Genomic DNA, 24,162 nt, shown 5'->3' on the forward strand with positions numbered 1-24,162 from the left:
ACTTCACCAAAAGAGTAAAAAGACTACCTACAGACTGGGAAAAAGTTTTTAGCTATGACATTTCCGATCAATGCCTGATCTCTAAAATCTACATGATACTGCAAAAACTCAACTGCAAAAAGACAAAAAACCCAATTAAAAAATGGGCAAAAGATATGAATAGACACTTCACTAAAGAAGACATTCAGGTAGCTAACAGATAAGTGAGGAAATGTTCACGATCATTAGCCATTAGAGAAATGCAGATCAAAACTACAATGAGATTTCATCTCACTCCAACAAGGCTGGCATTAATCCAAAAAACGCAAAAGAATAAATGTTGGAGAGGCTGTGGAGAGACTGGAACACTTAAACGCTGCTGGTGGGAATGTCAAATGGCACAACCACTTTGGAAATCGATTTGGCGCTTCCTTAAAAAGCTAGAAATAGAACTACTGTACGATCCAGCAATCCCACTCCTTGGAATATATCCTAGAGAAATAAGAACCTTTACATGAACAGATATATGCACACCCATGTTTATTGCAGCACTGTTTACAATAGCAAAAATATGGAAGCAACCGACATGCCCATCAACGGATGAATGGATAAATAAATTATGGTATATTCACACAATGGAATACCTCGCATCGATAAACAACAGTAAGGAATCTGTGAAACATTTCATAACATGGAGGAACTTGGAAAGCATTATGCTGAGTGAAATTAGTTGCAAAAGGACAAATATTGTATGAGACCACTATTATAAGAACTTGAGAAATAGTTTAAACTGAGAAGAAAACATTCTTTTGTAGTCACGAGAGGGGGGAGGGAGGTGTGGTGGGAGAGAGGTATTCACTAATTAGATAGTAGATAAGAACTACTTTAGGTGAAGGGAAAGGCAGCACACAGTACAGGGGAGATCATCACAACTGGACTAAACCAAAAGCAAAGAAGTTTCCTGAATAAACTGAATGCTTCAAAGGCCAGCGTGGCCGGCAGGGGTTTGGGTACCATGGTTTCAGGGGACATCTAAGTCAATGGCATAATAAAATCTATTAAAAAAAACATTCTACATCCCACTTTGAAGAGTGGCATCTGGGGTGGTAAATGCTAGCAATCAGCCATCTAAGATGCATCAATTGGTCTCAACCTTCCTGGATCAAGGGAGAATGAAGACCACCAAGGACACAAGGTGATTACGAGCCCCAAAGACAGAAAGGGCCACATGAACCAGAGACTACATCATCCTGAGACCAGAACTAGGTGGTGCCCGGCTACAACTAATGACTGCCCAGACAGGGAACACAACAGAGAACCCCTGAGGGAGCAGGAGAACAGTGGGATGCAGACCCCAAATTCTCACAAAAAGACCAGACTTAATGGCCTGACTGAGACTAGAAGGACCCCGGTGGTCATGGCCCCCAGACCTTCTGTTGGCCCAGGACAGGAACCATTCCCACAGCGAACTCTTCAGACATGGATTGGACTGGACAATGGGTAGGAGAGGGATGCTTGCAAGGAGTGAGCTTCTTGGATCAGGTGGACACTTGAGATTATGTTGGCATCTCCTGCCTGGAGGGGAGATGAGAGGGTAGAGGAGGTTAGAAGCTGGCAAAATGGACACGAAAAGAGAGAGTGGAGGGAGAGAGCAGGTTGTCTCCTTAGGGGGAGAGCAATTGGGAGTATGTAGCAAGGTGTAGATAAGTTTTTGTGTGAAAGGCTGACTTGATTTGTAAACTTTCACTTAAAGCACAATAAAAATTATGTAAAAAAATAATGCTTCTTCAGAAAACACAGAGTTGAAAGAATTTGAGAATATATGTATATGTAATTACTCTTTGGATTTTTTTTTTTACATGCCAGAAATAAATTACTTTTTCATTAATCTATATGTTGATGTTGAGTTTCTTCTAAAAGCGATCCTATGTTGAGAGAGATCACAAAGAGATCCAGGTTTATTTGGTTTACATTGACCATAACATTTTAAAACTTATTTATAGTCCATCAACTGTTTAAACATTCAAATTTTTTCATTTACCTCCCAAAGAATAACAGCACTCAGTGTAATATCCTGCACATAAATATTTACTAAATTTTTGATCATACCTTGCTATCTTAGTCATCTAGTACTGCTATAACAGAGATACCACATGTGGGTGGCTTTAACAAACAAGCTTATTCTCTCACAGTTTAGGAGTCTAGAAGTCCTAATTCAGGGCACCAACTCCAGGGGAAGGCTTTCTCCCTCTGTCAGCTCTGAAGAAAGGTTCTTGTCATCAGTCTTCCTTGGTCTTGGAGCTTCTCAGTGGAGGGTCCTCAGGTTCAAAGGATGTGCTCCACTCCCTGTGTTTCTTTCTTGGTGGTATGAGGTCCCTATCTCTCTGCTTGCTTCTCTCTCCTTTTATCTCTTGTGAGACAAAAGGTGATGCAGACCACACCCCAGGAAAACTCCCCTTACATTGGATCAGGGCTGTGACTTGAGTAAAGCTGTTGCATCCCACCCTAATCATCTCTAACATAACCTAATCTCGCCTCATTCATCACAGGCAGAAATTAGGATTTATAACACATAGACAAATTACATCAAGTCACAAAATGGAGGACAACCACACAATACTGGAAACCAAGGTCTAGCCAAGCTGCGATATATTTTGGGGGTATGTAATTCAATTCATGACACTTGCCACTTGCTTCCAAATTTATTATTTTCAGTTCAGTTGGTCCTAATACTGCTTGTCAATCCTCTTACCAGTTTCTAATTAGTCATTCTGCATTTATCAAAGCAGGTTTAAAAATCTTTATCACATTCCTTATGTAACCATGTGTATCCTCAAATCCAAAGCCCAACTCTTAGCAGACAGCCTAGTGCTTGCTGCCAGAATAAATTCCATAGGCCTTCTACTTTTGCACCTTTACACTAAATTGTATCTTTCACTCACTAAGTTGTATCTTTGCTTCTCTCCTGGTTCAGTAGGGGTAGCAGCAGCAGCCATCCTTCTGTCCAACCTTGATCTCTTCTTGAGTGCTTAGTTTTGTCCTCTTCTAGGCATCTTGTTTCAACAGTTGTGCCCTCCTTTCTCCATCTTGTACCTTGAATCTCTCTGTATTTCTTAATCCTCAGCCTGTAAACATGTTTGAAACTCTAGATCCCCTTTCGGTATTATCTTCCCCATCTCTGTCCTCTTTTTCACAAAGCACATTTAAAGATTAGCTATCCAATTCTATGTATCTTCACTTTTCCATCGCTATTGGAAGTAACCTCTCCTTTCCCTCTTTTACGGCATTGATCACTCTCTTCCAAATATTATTGCTACTTATGAACAAGGGTAATCTCTGTAACTGACTTCTAAGAGCCATGTGGGTGGGATCTTTATATTACTATTATTCTCTGTGCCTAAAATACAGTACCTTACAAACAGTAGGAACTTAAAAATGTTTGATAAATGGATAAATGAATAATCTGTCAACTATTAGATGTATGTGTCTCCCTCAAAGGCAGTGGTGGTTCGATGGTAGAATTCTCGACTTCCATGTGGGTGAACGAATTTGATTCCTAACGCATGAAATAAGTCATGTACAGCCACAACCACTGTCAGTGGAGACTTTATGTTGCTATGATGCGAACAGGCTTCCATTGAGCTTCCAGACTCTGCTTTCAAACTAAGACGGACAAAGAAGAAAGACCTGGTGATCTACTTCCAAAAATCCGCCAGTGCAGACCTTATGGATCACAGTGGTCTGATCCATGACCTATTATGTGGATGGCACAGGAGCAGACAGTGTTTCATCCTATTGTGCATGGGGTTGTAGTGAGTTGGGGCAGATTCTATGGCAGCTAACATGTGTCTCCCTAAGTTGAATTGATTTTTTTCTTCTCATTTCTTCTAAATGTTTTAGTTGGGCTTGTTATCCTTTTTTGCCTCTATTTTTCTTTGTTTCTATTTATTCCCTTTCTACATCCATTTCCTTTTCTTTCTCTTCTCCTTCATAAAACACATTTTACATGAGATGTAACATTTTTATGTTTATTGCAGTTATTTTTGTTTTTCATAATCTGAAAATAAATGAGTGGTAAAAATAAAACAGACTTAAGTTGCTTATTACAAAATTTTAGGAACCTTAACTGATTTTTCCCCAGGTAGCTAGCATCTCTCAATAGAAAAAAGCATTTAGTCCAATTAAACACAAGAAACATCAATGTTTTAGAGAAATATTTGAGATTCACAGGTCAAATGAGATAAAGCCTTTGAAAATTATATTAATTTAAAATTTTCAACTGAACAGGTATTTGGCATGAATTGTAATGAGTAAAGATCAAGTCATGAAAATATAAATTAGGATCAAGTGCTAATGGAAAAAATGAAGTAATAGAAATCACAGAGTGGTATTCATATTAATCTCAGTTGGGCAAAACAGTCCAAGATAACACTGAATCAGTTGTTTTAGTTTAGTATGTGTTATGGATGGAATTGTATCCCCCCAAAATGTACATCAGCTTGGCTAAGCCATGTTTCCCAGTATTGCATGGTTGTCCATCATTTTGTGATCTGATGTGATTTTCCTATGTGTTGTAAATCCTACCTCTGTGGTGTTAATGAGGCAGGATTAGAGGCAGTTATGTTAATGAGGCAGGACTCAATCTACATGATTAGGTTGTATGTTGAGTTAATCTCTTTTGAGGTATAAAAGATGGAACTGAGCAAAGAGGAGAGGGAACTCATACCACAAAAAAGAAGAGCCAGGACAACAGCACATCCTTTGGACCCGGAGCCCCTGTGCTGAGAAACTCCTAGATCCAAGGGAAGATTGATGACAAGTACTTTCCCCCAGCAAAGAGAGAGAGAAAGCTTTCCCCTAGAGCTAACACACTGAATTCAGATTTGTAGCCTCGTACACTGTGAGAGAATAATTTTCTCTTTGTTAAATCAATCCACTTGTGTTATTTCTGTTACAGCAGCACTAGATAACTAAGGTAGTATGTTTACAAACTAATAAATATGTAAACAGTGAGTACACTTTTATCAAATATATTCAACTTAAAGAGTGGCTCAAATGCATTCTGACAACTGCATGATTAAATATAATACCTCCCTTGGAAACTTTATGGGGCAGTTCTACTCTGTCCTATGGGGTTGCTATGAGTTGGAACTGACTGGACTGCAACAGTTTTTTTTTTTTTTTAAATAAACAGTTTATTACTCTTTCCATGGCTCACCTAGGGTGTGGCCTTTGACTTGGATTTTCAAAATATGACCTAATAGGGCTCACCACTGTCCACATTTCATCTTCAAATGAGATTTTTATGGAATATCTGCAATGTTTTCATGTGTATTTCATGTTTCTTGGGTAATACAAGAACAAAGAAAAAAGTAACAGGCAACCATTATCGTGTGCTAGATATAAATTACTATTGACATGCTACAGCCCAATATGTTTCTGTATTTCTTTTTCAGGCAGTTTCTGTCTGGGTCAATACAGCAACATTATATTATTCTGAAAGAGAAAGGCCAAATTAAAATTGTATCTATATAATGCACCTAAGGAGAAGCCCTGGTGGCACAGTGGTTAAGCACTAGGCTACTAACCAAAAGGTCAGCAGTTTGAACCCACTGACCTTGAAGAAGCAAACAGCCATGCTGTGAAAGGGCTTTGTGGTAATGACAGCCCTAGGCACTAAGAGTGATCTCCACTCAACAACTAGCAAGAAAACAGAGACCTCATGGGTACAGCTGCAAGGAAATGAATTCTGCCAACAATTTGAATGAGTTTGGAAGTAGATTTCTTCCCCAGTGCCTCCAGATGAGAACACAGTCTGGCTGACATCTTGATTTCAGCCATGTGAGACCCCGAGCAGAGGCTCCTGCTTGGACTTCTGACCTACAGAAAATATGTGATAATAAATGGGTGTTGTGTTAAACCACAAGGAACTCTGGTGGCACAGTGGTTAATTGCTTACCTGCTAAATGAAAAGTTGGCAGTTCAAACCCACCAGCCGCTCCATGGGAGAAAGATGTGGCAGTCTGCTTCCATAAAAGATTACAGCCTTGGAAACCCTACGGGGCAGTTCTATTCTGTCCTATAGGGTCGCTATGACTCAGAATCAACTTGATGGCAATGGATTGGATTTGGGGTGTTAAATCACTAAGTTTGTGTTAATTTGTATATAGCAATAGACTACTGATATATGTAAAGGCTGATAATATTATAACCTTCCCACAGATAAAGAGACTGAGACAGAAAGATGAACTGATTTGCTTAATTTTATTTTGGAAATTAGTGACAGGACTGAGATTGGTACCTAGGATCTTCATGTATATGCCAGCATTCTTTCCAGTTTCATAATGTCCCCCACACAAATGAATATTATTAGTAGATATTCTTTACCCCACCAAGAAGATGGATAATTGCAAGCATGATATACTGCCTTTTTAAAAGGACTTCAGTGCAAGTTCAAGTAAAGATTTTATTAATTCTCACATCACTCTGTATTACAGTAAAAACATTAATCAAAATAATATTAAATATTAGGCTGATAATATTTTAAAAGAATCTTGAATTGAATGTTAATCTTCATCGCTGAACAAGCAACACTCTGAATAGTCAAGGTCAGGAAATGTGATAGGTAATTCTACCCATTTCTTGTATTGTTTCTTAGGTGCTTTGTTTTTGAAAACGACCACAAAATTCTTTATCTTCAGACAAGGTAAATCTAAACCTTTGTGCACCATCATCGTTCCCCAAGCCTGGAAAACAAAAGAGTGAGAGGAAAAATTAAATGTACATCAATTAAGCATTTCTTTTGGCCAAATAAAACTAAGCCCACAGCAATTTACTCACTTGGCCACACTTGCAGATAATCTCACCATTTGTTTGATAGTCGGCAAACTTTTTTTGCAATGCTTTGTTTTCTCTCACAATGTAGAGTTCCCTAAAATTAGCAAGGAGTAAGAATCATCCCTGAGAAGTCACAAAGGACATGTATGCAGCTCACAAGGACATGCTGTTGGACCTGAAGCTCACCACAGGCATGCTATTATCCCACATCTCATTCCTTCTCTCCCCCCTGCTTCCCCAGATCACTGAAAAATGAGGTGAGGGGCCCCTGCACGTGTCCCTCAAGGGGCATGCTGTCTTTTTTGTGGCTTCTTTCCCCTTCAGGAGTCCCTGGGTAGTGCAAACAGTTAGCCAAGCTCATCTACCAACTAAAAGGTTGAAGGTAAGAGTCCACCCAAAGATGCCTTGGAAGAAATGTCTGGAGATCTATTTCTTAAAAATCAGTCATTGAAAATGCTATAAAGCACAGCTCTACTCCGAAACACATGGGGTCTCTATGAGTTGGGACTGACCTGAAGGCAACTGGTTGTTTGGTTCCCCTTTCGAGTCTGTTAATTATTTTAGCTTGACTTTACTTGTTCAAAAATTTGAGAACAAATATAAGCATATACAAATTGATGTGCCTTGAATCAAATGGCTTGGGTCTTACATTGGTCCCTTCCTTCCCCAGTACAGTTTATTTAAAATATACAGATATTTGAAATGGATATAATCTGGGAAGAGATACTTCTGACAAGAAATGAATTTCATATGTACTACTTTGGATAAATAAATGGAGCCCTGGTGGTGCAATGGTTAAGTACTCGGCTGCTAGCCAAAAGGCTGGTGGTTCAAACCCATCCAGCAGCTCAATGGGAGAAACACCTGATGATCTGCTTCTATAAAGATTACAGCCAAGAAAATCCTGTGGGGCAGTTCCACTCTGTCACATGAGAGTCACTATGAGTCAGAACTGACTCAATGTCACCCAACAAAAACAACAATAATTTTGGATTAACAGTTACGATACAACCTGTTTTGCCCTTGTAAAGAAATCTAAAAATGGGTTTTCCTGGACTCACTTGAATTCCGGTGTCATATTGACATGATGCATCTTCTCAATTACGTGAATGTCCTCTCCAGAGCACACTAGCACGCTGCAGTTTTTGCAGAGGAAAGTTATTAATGATGGATTATCCCTGTAATGCTTTGTGATACTTCTCTTGATTTTCATTTTTTTTTCCATTATACTTTGCATCTGTAATTCCAAAATCTGATTTGAGAAAAGAACATTTAAATTTTTGGTTATTTTTCACAGCTTCATAGAAGCAAAAAAAAAAAAAAAATGGCCTCTTGGAATTTAGAGATAGTTATGAAAACATGCACTTAGCTTATGGCCCAGGAAATAAAAGTAATGACGCGATGGCCCCCAAAGAAATATGCATACAAATCTTCTCTAATAATCATGGAAATCATGGAAATTCTCAAGTGTTCAAAAAGCAGACTATTCCATTTTAGATAAGCTCTACTGTGAGAAAGTTCTTAGCAACATTCAAAAATCTCTTCCTCTAAGCCCTCCGGTAAGGAGTTGTGGTGGAGCAGTGGTTAAAGTGCTCAGCTGCTAACCAAAAGGTTGCCTGTTCGACCACACCAGCCTATCCAGGGAAGATGTGGCAGTCTGCTTCCATAAAGATTCCAGCCTTGGAAACCCTATGGACAGTTCTATTCTGTCCTATAGGGTCGCTATGAGTCAGAATCAGCTCTATAGCAATGGGTTTTGGAAATCTCCGAACAGTTTTACTTCTGTTCCCATAAAATAGGTCCAAACTTTCTTCCACATGAAATCTCTTTAAAGAACCAAAGACTGTTATTACGCTACCCATAAGTCTTCTCTTATCCATGTTAAGTCTCCCAGTACCTTCCATCTCAGGCACCATAATTTCCAGACTTCTGCCATCTTTACACACTTGTGGCAGAAACCACTGGTTTCCCACCCATCATCATTTCTTTCTTAAGAACAGTTAAGTGCCTAGTTAACATGCCTAGTTAAATGACTACACTTCCCAGCCATGGCCAACGGGATGTAAGCAGATGTTGTTAAAATGGAATTTCTAGAAAGGCTCCTTAAACATCAGATAACTGGCATGTGCCCTTTTTACCCTTTCCTACTTCCTCCTAACCCCACGTGTCTGTCCGTTTGTCGTACTGTGGGGGCTTGTGTGTTGCTGTGATGCTGGAAGCTATGCCACCGGTATTCAGATACCAGCAGGGTCACCCATGGAGGACAGGTTTCGGCTGAGCTTCCAGACTAAGACAGACTAGGAAGAAGGACCCGGCAGTCTACTTCTGAAAAGCATTAGCTAGTGAAAAGCTTATGAATAGCACCAGAACATTGTCTGATATAATGCTGGAAGATGAGCCCCCCAGGTTGGAAGGCACTCAAAAGATGACTGGGGAAGAGCTGCCTCCTCAAAGTAGAGTCGACCTTAATGACGCGGATGGAGTAAAGCTTTCGGGACCTTCATTTGCTGATGTGGCACGACTCAAAATGAGAAGAAACAGCTGCAAACATCCATTAATAATCGGAACCGGGAATGTATGAAGTATGAATCTAGGAAAATTGGAAATTGTCAAAAATGAAATGGAACACATAAACATCCACATCCTAGGCATTAGTGAGCTGAAATGGACTGGTACTGGCCATTCTGAATCGGACAACCATACAGTCTACTATGCTGGGAATGACAACTCGAAGAGGAATGGTGTTGCATTCATCATCAAAAAGAATGTTTCAAGATCTATCCTGAAGTACAATGCTATCAGTGATAGGATAATATCCATACGCCTACAAGGAAGACCAGTTAATACGACTATTATTCAAATTTACGCACCAAACACTAGGGCCAAAGATGAAGAAATAGAAGATTTTTATCAGCTGCTGCAGTCTGAAACTGATCGAACATGCAATTAAGATGCATTGATAACTATTGGTGATTGGAATGTGAAAGTTGGAAACAAAGAAGAAGGATCAGTAGTTGGAAAATATGGCCTTGGTGATAGAAACAATGCCAGAGATCGAATGATAGAATTTTGCAAGACCAATGACTTCTTCATTACAAATACCTTCTTTCACCAACATATACGGCGACTATACACATGGACCTCGCCACGTGGAACACACAGAAATCAAACTGACTACATCTGCAGAAAGAGATGATGGAAAAGCTCAACATCATCAGTCAGAACAACGCCAGGGGCCGACTGTGGAACAGACCATCAATTGCTCATATGCAAGTTCAAGCTGAAACCGAAGAAAATCAGAGCAAGCCCATGAGAGCCAAAATATGACCGTGAGTATATCCCACCTGAATTTAGAGACCATCTCAAGAACAGATTTGACGCATTGAACACTAGTGACTGCAGACGAGTTGTGGAATGACATCAAGGACATCATCCATGAAGAGAGCAAGAGGTCACACTGAAAAGACAGGAAAGAAAGAAAAGACCAAGATGGATGTCAGAGGAGACTCTGAAACTTGCTCCCGAGCGTTGAGCAGCTAAAGCAAAAGGAAGAATTGATGAAGTAAAAGAACTGAACAGAAGATTTCAAAGGGCCTCTCGAGAAGACAAAGTAAAGTATTATAATGACATATGCAAAGAGCTGGAGATAGAAAACCAAAAGGGAAGAACACGCTTGGCGTTTCTCAAGCTGAAACAACTGAAGAAGAAATTGAAGCCTCGAGTTGCATTAGTGAAGGATTCCATGGGGAAAATATTAATGGATGCAGGAAGCATCAAAATAAATGGAAGGAATACACAGAGACATTATACCAAAAAGAATTAGTCGATATTCAACCATTTCAGGAGGTGGCATATGATCAGGAACCGATGGTACTAAAGGAAGAAGTCCAAGCTGCTCTGAAGGCATTGGGAAAAAACAAGGCTCCAGGAATAGATGGAATATCAATTTGAGATGTTTCAATAAACAGATGCAGTGCTGGAGGTGCTCACTCGTCTATGCCAAGAAATATGGAAGACAGCTTCCTGGCCAACTGACTGGAAGAGATCCATATTTATGCCTATTCCCAAGAAAAGTGATCCAACCAAATGTGGAAATTATAGAGCAATATCATTAATATCACATACAAGCAAAATTTTGCTGAAGATCATTCAAAAACGGCTGCAGCAGTATATCAACAGGGAACTGCCAGAAATTCAGGCCGGTGTCAGAAGAGGATGTGGAACCAGGGATATCATTGCTGATACCAGATGGATCCTTGCTGAAAGCAGAGAATACCAGAAGGATGTTTACCTGTGTTTTATTGACTATGCAAAGGCATTCGACTGTGTGGATCATAACAAACTATGGATAACATTGCAAAGAATGGGAATTCCAGAACACTTAATTGTGCTCATGAGGAACCTTTACATAGATCAAGAGGCAGTTGTTCAGACAGAACAAGGGGATACTGATTGGTTTAAAGTCAGGAAAGGTGTGCGTCTGGGTTGTATTCTTTCACCATACCTATTTAATCTGTCTGCTGAACAAATAATACGAGAATCTGGACTATATGAAGAAGAACAGGGCATCAGGATTGGAGGAAAACTCATTAACAACCTGCATTATGCAGATGACACAACCTTGCTTGCTGAAAATGAAGAGGACTTGAAGCACTTACTAATGAAGATCACAGACCACAGCCTTCAGTGTGGATTACACCTCAACATAAAGAAAACAAAAATCCTCACAACTGGACCAAAGAGCAATATCATGATAAATGGAGAAAAGACTGAAGTTGTCAAGGATTTCATTTCACTTGGGTCCACAATCAAGAGCCATGGAAGCAGCAGTCAAGAAATCAGAAGACGCATTGCATTGGGCAAATCTTCTGCAAAGGACCTCTTTAAAGTGTTGAAGAGCAAAGGTGTCACCCTGAAGACTAAGGTGCGCCTGACCCAGGCCATGGTATTTTCAGTCACATCATATGCATGTGAAAGCTGGACAATGAGTAAGGAAGACGGAAGAAGAGGTGACACTTTTGAATTGTGGTGTTGGCGAAAAATATTGAATATACCATGGACTGCCAAAAAAACGAACAAATCTGTCTTGGAAGAAGCACAGCCAGAATGCTCCTTAGAAGCAAGGATTGCGAACCTGCGTCTTACATACTTTGGACATGTTGTCAGGAGGGATCAGTCCCTGGAGAAGGACATAATGCTTGGCAGAGTACAGGGTCAGCGGAAAAGAGGAAGACCCTCAATGAGGTGGATTGACACAGTGGCTGCAACAATGAGCTCAAGCATAACCACGATTGTAAGGATGGCTCAGGACCGGGCAGTGTTTCGTTCTGTTGTGCACAGGGTCGCTATGAGTCGGAACCGACTCAATGGTACCTAACAACAACAACAACAACAACAACAACAACTTCCTCCTACTTCCTGTCTAGATAAGGATGTGACAGTTGGAATTCTAAAAGCATCTTCTGACCATGAGAATGGAAGCCAAATACTAAAAGGGCAGAGAAGTGAGAGAGGAGGTTTGTATTCCTCATGAAATCATGGAGCCATCATATACTAAACTAGATTAATCAGATTCTTTTATTTGAGAGAATAAACCACTATACTCCAGGATCTGTGACTAACAACTAAACATATTTCATAACAAAAAATGATACTCTAGTTTCTAAGAGATGTAAAACTTGGATAGGGACTGACCAGTGCTCAGTGCTCACATCTACACATCTTAACAGTAGAAAACACAGCTCTTGAAATTTTTTACCTCAAAACTGAACTCACATAGAGAACAGATTTATATTTCATATTTATGCTATTTTCTTTCAGACTGAGGAGAAGTTTTCAGTAAAAGTAGAACATCAGTGTTGATGAACAAGGCTGTAAGACCCACAAGTCCATCTCCTTGACTCTTGCCTTTATGTTTTAGGTATTAACTGAAGGCAGTTATATTTACTACAGAAAAGAGAACAAAGCCCTGCAAACAAACCTGGAAGCTATATGACAGTTTAACCAGGCAAGTACAAAGACATATTTCCTACCTGAATTCTAACAGTATGATAAATTGAAACATTTTATTTTCTAAAAGTTGAATTAGTTGTTCTTGCAAGACATTTACAGTTCAGTGAGCTGATAAAAAGGTGGTGTAGCATAAGATTACATACACGTGGACAATTAAGAAACACCTATAAGTGAAAAAAAGAAAAGTACTAATATGTAACCAGGACGCCAAAAGCTAAAAGATTGTCTCTACAACATTAAAGGAACATGACATGATTAGAAGGACAAAAATAAATCATGGTAAGTCTTTGAGATGCACAGCTACAATCAATCAAAATCCTAATAAAATATAATAATGTAGTGAAGATAGCTGGGTCATTGCCAGGAAAAAGTTTAAGATCTTCATCTTACTCCTGAAAGTCTGATTTAAAAAGCTTTCAGTTATCTACAAACTCTGTATAAGAGATGGCAAATACATTTCATCTCATCATTCAACTCTCATCATTGATTAGCAGTAGCCTGACATTCTGTTGAAAGGATTCTCAAATCAGAAGAAAGGAGTGCTGGGACCTAGCAGCAATGACTAAGTAGAGGCTTTGAATGGAGTGGTGGTGGTATGTACCCCACATTATTGCCAATGTCTCTGCTCTGTGTTTTTCTACTTGGCATAGTTTTAGGAGGGCAGGTCTCTTAGCCAAAGGAACTCTATCTAGAAAGGAGTCCATTCTGGGGTCCCCAAAAGGACCGTGTTTGGAAAAGTTTGACCTATAAACTCCAGAGATTGTTCTAGAGTTTACCCGAACACTAAGACAACTAATATTCAAACATCAGTTTGTGTAAATATCCACTTGATTCATCCTCTTAAGACATTAAATGTGAGGCAGTAACTTTCCAGTGGCACTATTTGGTCACGAATGTTTGATTTGACACTGCAAAACATTATATTTAAAGGGGTTTTAAAATATAAGTTTGTGCAGAAACCTGGCTAGAAAACCTTGGAATTGGTTATAGCAATGCACACCAATTTGAAAGCATCCTTTTCGTAAAACTCTATTTAGGGTAGAGCCAATTCCAATGTTAAGAAACTAACATTCACACCCATATGCAAGGGTGTGAATTTTCTTCTAAATGGATTGTTTGCTATTATAGTAGTTACAGTCTTTAATTCAGTGGTATGGGGGATTTCCTGAAATATTGTAGAATTCATTCTTCCTTCCCTGTTTCTTCTCACAACTAAAATGACTATATGTTGGTAAACTGAGATGCAGTTAGATGACATATTACGGCTTTTTTGTCATTACAATCCTGCCTCAATGTCACTCCTTTTAAGAGTCCTTTCCAGCCACCCAATCTAAAGTGCCATGTAGTCACTTATTTCACCTCATTCTATTTTAATTCTTCAGCATTTACATCTCTATAACATATTCTTTTTTTTTGTTTGTTGTTTCTCCCCCCCTACCCTCATCATTATTATTTGCTGAGCAAATAATCTGAGAAGCTGGACTATATGAAAAAGAACGGGGCATCAGGATTGGAGAAAGACTCATTAACAACCTGCATTATGCAGATGACACAACCTTCCTTGCTCAAAGTGAAGAGGACTTGAAGCACTTACTAATGAAGATCAGAGACCACAGCCTTCAGTATGGATTGTACCTCAACATTAAGAAAACAAAAATCCTCACAACTGGACCAATAAGCAACATCATGATAAACAGAGAGAAGACTGAAGTTGTCAAGGATTTCATTTTACTTGAATCCACAATCAACAGCCATGGCAGCAGCAGCCAAAAAATCGAATGACACATTGCATTGGGTAAATCTGCAGCAAAAGACCTCTTTAAAGTGCTAAAAAGCAAAGATGTCACCTGGAAGACTAAGGTGCGCCTGACCCAAGCCACGGTATTTTCAATTGCATCATATGCATGTGAAAACTGGACAACGAATACGGAAGACAGAAGAAGAATTGACGCCTTTGAATTGTGCTGTTGGAAAAGAATATTGAATATACCATGGACTGCTGAAAGAATGAACAAATCTGTCTTGGGCGAAATGCAACCACAATGCTCCTTAGAAGCAAGGATGGCAAGACTGCGTCTTATACACATAGAGTCACCATGAGTTGGAATCGACTTGATGGCAACCAACAACAGCAACAACAAACCCTCATCAACCACACACTAGAATATAAGCTTCACACAACAGGCATCTTATTTGTCTTGCTTGCCACCATATTCCCTGTTCGTAAGACATTGCCTGGCACACAGTGGGCATTTAATAAATAATTCTAGAATAAAAAATATAGATATATGCCTGTACAAACAGATTGGATCATACCAAAATTACCACATTGGGTTGAGTGAGCAAACTGTACTAGTTTTTCTGGATGAAGGGAAACCTAAATTTATATCATCAAAGTTTATGGTCGATTCAACTGGAATGGCTCCCTGAGAATTTCATGCTCACCATGGATCTTCATTCTTTGTGTGTGAATCTGGGCTAAGCATAGCTCATCAGACTGTAACTTATAATTCAGCACAATTTCTGTCTGGAGTCTTAGCCACAGAGACACCAGTGGCAACCACATGCAGCCATTTTAAAATAAAAACAAAATTCAGAGAGGGCCAAAAAAACAATACCTTATGATCATAATCCTCTGGTTTCATATTCTGAACACGGTCTATAGCTTTATACATCATTTTCTCTCGGAAATCATTAACTATTTCACGTTCAACAACTCCTGAACTGCTGGGGGCAACAAGGATGTAGGTGCTTTCATCAGCTCTTGCTCGACCACGGGCCTGAGAACATAAAGAAATCAAGTCAATGAAAGGCTATGCCTTGCTACAAATTCTCCCATTCTTCACCCTCATTGCTCAGGGTCTCATCCTTCAAATGATCCCTCTTTCATCAGTAAAGTTATTTATTATCCATTCTTTGTAATTTGGCTGTTTGAAATTCAAATTGCACTTTAATACAGAAACAATGTTCTACAGAGATGATGGTCAGGTGCCCATACCAGCCCTCTAAAGCCTCAACAATGCAATGCCATCCTGTACAACATTTTTGCCCCCATGGTACCTCCCTCAAGACCCTGGGTGGCACAAATGGTTAAGCACTCAACTACTAGTGCCAAGGCTGGAGTTTTGAACCTATCCAGAGACACCTTGGAAGACAGACCTGGTGATCTGCTTCTGAAAAGTCACAGCCTATGAAGCAGTTCTCTGCACACATGGGATCACCATGAGTCAGAACTGATTCTATGACAACTAACAACAACAGCCCCTCCCTCAAACCATAGGAGCTATCATCATAGCCTTGGACTGGGGAACCCGCTCATCTCCTGCCAAGTAGTAGGGATGAATAAGGAGAAGAGACATCCTTGACCTTGGAAGTAGGGCTCTTGAGAATGCAGTTCTGTTGCTGGCATCCTACATTGGATTTTTTTTTAGTACATTTTCCCATGGAAACATGATTAACATGGTGGTAAATTTCTACAGGCCTATCAATAAAGTGGTATTCAGATACATTTGAGTAACAGAAAAATTTGTGGGCTTTCCCAGGAGCTTAACTATCAACTATATTGTTCTCATAGACAAATGCATTCTGAATAAGAAACCACTGACTTACAAATCAACTCCTGAAATACAATTACTTCCTAATTTGGGAGCTATCTGGTCATCTTAGTTTCCCATGACTTGCCTTCCATCTGAGAATGAATGCAATTGTTAATTTTATTAATGCAATTAACTTATTTTCTCACAATTAGTTTTATAGGAAGAGTATTACTTAGCATACTTAGCAACAAAAGGTACTCAACACAAAGCACTCAACAAAAAGTAACAATAATATTGTCAACATAGTGTGGGTAAGTGATAAAAGTAAAATTTTATTGAAAAGCAGGACATCACACTCTTTGTGGGGTGGTAAGCATTTATAAGTCCACCCCCTCCAACATTTTATTATGAAAAATCTCAAACATACAGAAAAGTTGGAGAATAATGGAGGAAAATGCAGAAGTACTAAGACTCAAGGATTGCGCCAAGATGGTGGCTTAGTCAGACGCACCATACAATCCCCGTATTGCAGAGACCCAAGAAACCAAGTGAAATAGATATAGGTAACAATCCTGGAACTCAGCATCAAAAGGAAGGATGAAGAATTATATCAAACAGCAATTAGAAGGAGAAACTGAACAAAAACAGTGAATGAGAAGAGTTACAGATCGGAGGTGCCCTGCTAGCCAGCCCAGTACAGTGTGGTCATCTTAAGACAAAGTGAGGAGCAACCCTAAGTGAAGAGAACAAGAAGGCAACTTCACAGAATTCCCAACAGGACACAAAAAACTGTGCAGACAAACCTGGAGTGAAACAAGGTGAGAAGAACATGAACTAGATCTAAGGAGAGAAAGTACAGAAAGGCAGGTGAGAGCTCCAGAGATCCTGGCAACCACAGAACAGGGAGGGAGCCAGGAACCAGACAGGACGGTCCACCAGCAGTGCTCCCTGACCATTGGGGTGGGTAGCACACATGGAGTAGTATATCCATAGAGTGTCACCAGGATGTCCCCCACCTGACCAGATTCTGGGCAGCCCCCCGCTTCGCATTTGGTCACTCCTGCCTGCTGGCTACAGCCTACTGGGAGGGCCCTGGCATCTATGTCTGCTGACCAGAGTAGCACATTCCCCTTCCCCACCTGCCCTCCCAGTGACCAGCAATGTGAGCCCTTCCCACCACCCTGCCCACCCAGAGACCACAGTATGGGGCCCCCAACCCCCCAGGTTCATCTAGCCCGCAACTGGCAACACATATCCACTCTACCCACCCACCTCCACTGCCCCAACCACCCAGCAAGTAGCAGTGCTTGCTCCTGCACTGTCAGACTGATGACCAGTGACGGCACATTGACTGCTCTGTCCATCAAACCCTACCACCACCCTACCCACCAAGCAAGTGGCAGCGCACACTCCTGCACCACTGGACCGCTGATCAGTGGCGATGCATGCCCACCCTGCCCACCTCCCTGCCACTGCCCAGCCTGCCTGGTGATCAGTGACACACACCTAACCCACCCACACCTCTTCCTTCCCTCTCACTATGGCCACTACCTGCCCACCTGGTGACAGGTAGCAAGCACTCCCATGCCAGACCTGTGATCAGCAAAGCACATCCACTGTGTCCACCCAGATGTATCAAAACAAAGCAAAACAAACAAAAAAAATCAGGACAAAACAAGCAATAAATGAGTAAATATATAAATAAATAAATAACACCTTAATACCTCGAAGACGGGAGACAATAACAAATCATGAAAAAACAGGACAATATGGCTCAAACAGTGATCGAAAAAAGGGGGGGGCACAGAATACCTTCTTGAGGAAAAAATTATAATTGAACTACCTGGGAAGGAATTCTAAAGACTTATGTTTAGAATCCTCAAAGAGATCAAGGAAAACACACACAAACACACACACACACACCCCCTAGAAGAATTCAGGAGAACAATACAAGAACAAAATGACAGACTCAATAGACAATTAGAAACCATATAAAACAACAACTATAAATTTAGAGGATTAACAATAAAATAACACAAAGGAAGGGCACAGAAGTAGAATTAAATCAATGGAACAAAGAATCAGCTTAGACACAAAGACATAACTAAGTTAAAACTCAAAGATGGAAACATATCAAACAAATAGTAACCAAAAGAGAGTAGGAGTTGCAATAATAATTTTGAATAAAATAGACTGCAAGTTAAAATCCATTATAAGAAACAAAGAAGGGCATTATATAATGATAAAAGGGTCAATTCACCAAAATGATATAAAAATAATAAATATCTATGCACCCGATAATAGAGCTCCAAAATACATAAAACTCTAACAGAAATGAAAAGAGAAATAGACAGTTCTACAATAATAGGAGGAAATTTTAACACACCACTTTCGATGATGGACAGAACAACTAGAAAGAAGCTCAATAAAGATACCCAAAAAAACCCAGTGCCATCGAGTCGATTCTGACTCATAGCGACCCTATAGGACAGAGTAGAACTGCCCCACAGAGTTTCCAAGGAGCGCCTGGTGGATTCGAACTGCCAACCCTTTGGTTAGCAGCTGTAGCACTTACAGAAGATCTAAATAATATAATCAACCAACTCGATCTCATAAACATGTACAGAACACATCACCCAACAACAGCATAGCACACATTCTTCTCCAATGCACATGGGTCATTCTCCATAACAAACCATACTGTAGGCCACAAACCAACCCTCGATAAATTCAAAAACACTGACATAATGCAAAATATCTTCTCTGACCATAATGCTATAAAACTAGAAATCAATAACAGAAAGAGCAGGGAAAAAAATTAAATTTATGGGAACTGAATAACACCTTACTTAAAAACTATTGAGTCAAAGAAGAAATTAAAAATGAAATTTAAAAATTCTTAGAATCAAATGAGAATAAAGATACAACATACCAATACCTCTGGGACACAGCAAAAGCAGAGCTCAGAGCAAAATTTATAGCAATAAATGCACACATCGAAAAAGGTCTAAAATCAATAATTTAACCTGACAACTCGAACAAATACAAAAGAACAGCAAAAGAAGTCCACACTTACCAGAAGAAAGGAAATAAAAATAAAAAAATAAAGATCAAAGGAGAAATAAATGAAATAGAAAAACAATAGAAAGAATCAACAATACTAGAAGTTAGTTCTTTGAGAGGACCAATAAAATTGATAACCACTAGCCAAATAGACACAAGAACAAAATTAGAAGATTTAAATAACCAAAATAAGAAATAAAATATGTGACATTACAACAGAACCAACTGAAATAAAGAGGATCATAACAGAATATTACAAAAAATCACACTCCAACAAATTTGAAAACCTAGAAGAAACTGACAAATTTCTAGAACATGCTACCTACCTAAACTGACACAAATAGAGGTTGAAAATCTAAATAGACCCACAACAAAAGAAGAAATTGAAGATGTCATAAAAAAAAAAAAAAAACCCTCCAAACAACAACAACAAAAAAAAAAACCCGGCCCAGACGGCTTCACCAGAGAACTCTACCAAACATTCAGAGAAGAATTGACACTAATTCTACTCGAACTATTCCGGTGAACAGAAAAGGAAGGGATACTACCTAATTCATTTTATGAAATCAGCATAACCCTGATACCAAAGTCATGGAAAAGATACCACAAAAAAAGACAATTACAGACCAATATCCCTCATGAATATAGATGCAAAAACTCTTGACAAAATTCTAGCCAGCAGAATAGAACAGCGTATCAAAAAAAATAATGCATTGTGATAAGGTGGGATTCATACCAGGGATGCAAGGATGGTTCAACATTAGAAAATCAATCAGTGTAATTCACCACATAAATAAAACAAAGGAAAAAAAATCACATTATCATCTCAATTGAAGCAGAAAAGACATTTGATAAAACTCAACACTTCCTTAACATGATTAAGAGTATTTATGTAAAGCCAACGGCTAACATTATTCTGAACAGAGAGATTGAAAGTATTCCCATTGAGAATGGGAATGAGACAAGGATTACCATTATCACCACTCTTATTCAATATTGTACTGGAAGTCCTAGCCAGCGAAGTAAGGCGAGAAAGGGAAATAAAGAGTATCCAAATTGGTAAGGAAAAAGTAAAACTACCCCTATTCACAGATGACATGAAAATTCAGAGATTCCTTAAGAAAGTTACTGGAACTAATAGAAGAGTTCAGCAAAATTGTAGGGTACAAGATCAACACACAAATCAATTTGGTTCCTCTACACTAACAAGGCAAACTCTGAAAAGGAAATCAAGAAAACAATACCACTTACAATAGTTCCCAAAAGAACAAAATACCTAGGAATAAATATAACCAGGTATCTTAGTTATCTACTGCTGCTATAACAGAAATACCACAAGTCGATGGCTTTAACAAAGAGAAATTTATTTCCTCACAGTAAAGTAGACCAGAAGTCCAAATTTAGGTCATCAGCTCTAGGTGAAGGCTTTCTCTCTCTATCAACTCTAGAGGAAGGTACTTCTCATCAATCTTCCCCTGGACTAGGAGCTTCTGCACATAGGAACCCCAGGTCCAAAGGACATACTTTGCTCCTGGCACTGCTTTCTTGGTGGTATGAGGTCCCCCGTCTCTCTGCTTGCTTCTCTCTTTTATATCCCAAGAGAAACTGGCTCAAGGCACAATCCAATCCCGTAGATTGAGTCTGCCTCATTAACACAACTGCTGCCCATCTCCCCCATTAACATCATAGAGGTTTAGATGCTGGAAAGTCCCAAGCCCATAGGTCAGGCTGAGGGTTCTCCTGACTCATGTAGCTGTAGGGGCAGATGAACCCAAGATCACCATGCCAGATGGCCTCACAAGCTGTGTAGGCTGATGAATCCCATGATTGGGAGGTAAGCTACTAGCTCAGGTCTCACAAACCAGAGGTCAGATGATGAGCCAGGTGCAGGATCCAGAGAGAGCAAAAGCCAGCTAGCTTTGCCAGAAAGTGCACAAATATTGGATGCAGTCCTCACCCCCAAGGAAACTCCCTTTCAACTGACTGGCTGCTCATAGTAATTACATCATGACATACCTGCCAAATTACATAATAACTGGCAAACCACTTAGAATCATGGCTCAGCCAAGCTGATACACAACCCTGACCATAAACACTATCCAAAATGATCTATAAATACAATGCAATCCCAATCCAAATCCCAACAACATTCTTTAACTAAATGGAAAAACTAATCTCCAAGTTTATATAGAAAGGAAACAGGCCCTGGATAGCTAAAAACAGTACTGAAGAAAAAGAACAAAGTAGGAGATGTCACACGTTCCAATCTAAGAATTTACTATACAGCCACAGTAATCAAAACACCCTGGTAGTTATATAATGACAGACACATAGACCAATGGAACTGACTTGAGAACCCAGAAGTAAATCCAACCATCGACAGATGATCTTTGACAAAGGGTCAAAGTCCATTCGATGGAGAAGAGACAGTCTCTTTAACAAATGGTGCTGGCAAAACTGGATATCCATTTGCAGAAAAATGAAACAGGATCCATATGTCACACCGTATACAAAAGCTAACATAAAATGGATCAAAGGCCTAAATGTTAAAGCAAAAACTATAAAATTCCTGGAAGATAATACAGGAATAAATGTAGGGATCATAATTTTTGGCATAAATACACTATCAAACACACCTAAAAATGCACTAATAACAGAAGATAAACTATGTTACTGGATCTGCTTAACACTTAAATACTTATGCTCACCAAAAGACTTTACTAAGAGTAAAAAGAGAACCTTCAGACTGGGAAAAAATTTTTTGGCAACAACATACCTGACAACAGTCTAATCTCTAAAATATACACAAAACTTGAGCAACTCAACAACAAAAAGACAATCAGATATAAAAACTAGGCAAAGGATATGAACAGACACTTCACACAAAGGGGATATTCAGGTGGCTAACAAACACATTAAGAGATGCTTGTGATCATTAGCCATTAGTGAGATGCAAATCAAAACTACAGTGATACACCATCTCACCCCAGCAAAAATGGCACTGATCGAAAAAAACAGAAAACAAATGTTGGAGAGGTTGTGGGGAGATTAGAACTCTTACATACTGCTGATGGGATTGTACAACGGTAAAACCACTATGGGAAATGGTATGGTGCTTCCTCAAAAAGCTAGAACTAGAAATACCTTATGATCCAGCAAACCCACTTCTAGGTATATATCCTAGAGATATAAGAGCAATGACATGAATAGGCATTGGGAAAGGCAACACACAATATGGGGAAGTCAGCACAACTTGACCAAGGTCAATGAAGACACTGAGAAGTACACAAGAATAAAGAACAACGACAGTAAATGCTGTAACATATACAATTTTGAAACAACAATAATAACAAACAAAAAATATGAGTGATTAAATAGGTAGATATGTATACTATACGGGTGTGGAAAGGCATACGGGAGTACATGCACACATATATACAGGTGTATCTGTGGTCATATGTATATACATGTTTGTATGTGCTGCATATTTTTTTTTATGTGCTGCATATATATTCATATATACAATAAAGCACATGGGGGCACAGTTATGGATATTCCCTAGACATATCCGAACACTCACGGGATTGACTTACTGGGTTTGAAGGCTCAGGACAATAGTCTCAGAGGACAAGTAGGTCAACTGGCATAACTCAGTTAATAAACATAATGCTCTCCACCCTAGTTTGATGAGTAGGCATCTGGGGTCTTAAAAGTTTGCAAGCGGCCACCTAAGACACAATTATCGGTCTCTTCCCGTCTGGACCAAACAAGAGTGAAGGAAACCAAAGACTCAAGGAAGAAATTAGTCCACAGGACTAATGGCCCACATGAATCACAGCCTCTTCTAGCTGAGACCAGGAGAACTAGATGGTGCTTGGCTACCACTATTGACTATTCTGACCAAGGACACAATAGAAGGTCCCAGTTAGAATGGGAGAAAAATGTAGAACAAAACTCAAATTCATAAAAATGACTGCACTTACTGGACTGATAACGACTGAAGGACCCCCCGAGACTATCACTCTAAGACACCCTTTTAACCCGGAACTGAAGCCACTCCTGGAGTTCACCTTTCAGCCAAATAATAGATTGGCCTATAAAATAAACAATAACACCTGAGAAGACTGTGCTCCTTTAAACAATCAACTGCATGAGACCAAATGATCAACATTTACCCAAGAGCAGAGAAGGCAAGGAGGGGCAGGGAAGCTGGACAGGAAATGGCAAGAGTGCTGACACACTCTGGGGATTGTAATCAATGTCACTGAACAATTGGTGTATGAATTGTGTATGAATCTAATTTTTTGTGTAAATTTTCACCTAAAACATAGTAAGATATGCAAAAAAGAAATAGCATGGCTCCCAAAGTTTTGGGAGTGTTACTTTGTTGGACATTTATGAGATGTGATGATTCAGATTCCAAGTCCAGTTGGGGCTCACACAGTCACCCTAGAAATGAGGAGGCCTCTTTTCACCCTTACAAATGGGGCCAGTGTCATATCCCTAGTAAGTCTTAGGACACAGAAATAACAACCGAAGGAGTTATTTAAAAACAAAAAGCAAAAAATCTGGTTGTCATGTGAATTAAACAAGAAAAAAGGCAGTAGTGTACAACTTTTCACAACTGCTCTTTTAGCAGGAAAAAGATTTATATTTAAAACTAAAAAGGTGTTTTTTGCTCCTTGACTTAAAAGAAAGCAATTAAAAAAAGAAAAGTAAATATCAACATATTAGA

At 39.4% G+C, this 24,162-nt stretch overlaps 1 protein-coding gene across 2 annotated transcripts in view; it reads right to left on the reverse strand.

The window, feature by feature from the left end:
* Positions 1-6,224: 6,224 nt before the first annotated feature.
* The window catches only part of IFIH1 (interferon induced with helicase C domain 1), a 77,307-nt gene continuing 59,369 nt past the window's right edge, over positions 6,225-24,162 (reverse strand). Inside the window, exons 13-16 of one of the 2 annotated variants that reach the window (XM_049887311.1) lie at positions 15,447-15,608; positions 7,878-8,068; positions 6,820-6,910; positions 6,225-6,725 (exon numbers count right to left, since the gene is read on the reverse strand). In XM_049887311.1, coding sequence (XP_049743268.1) covers positions 6,546-6,725; positions 6,820-6,910; positions 7,878-8,068; positions 15,447-15,608 — 624 coding nt within the window. In that variant the 3' untranslated portion in view covers positions 6,225-6,545. The remainder of the gene's footprint in view (positions 6,726-6,819; positions 6,911-7,877; positions 8,069-15,446; positions 15,609-24,162) is intronic. The other variant, XM_049887312.1, reaches the window with a different exon arrangement.

Source organism: Elephas maximus, chromosome 6 (assembly GCF_024166365.1).
Source record: "Elephas maximus indicus isolate mEleMax1 chromosome 6, mEleMax1 primary haplotype, whole genome shotgun sequence".
Classification (NCBI taxonomy): Eukaryota; Metazoa; Chordata; class Mammalia; order Proboscidea; family Elephantidae; genus Elephas; species Elephas maximus.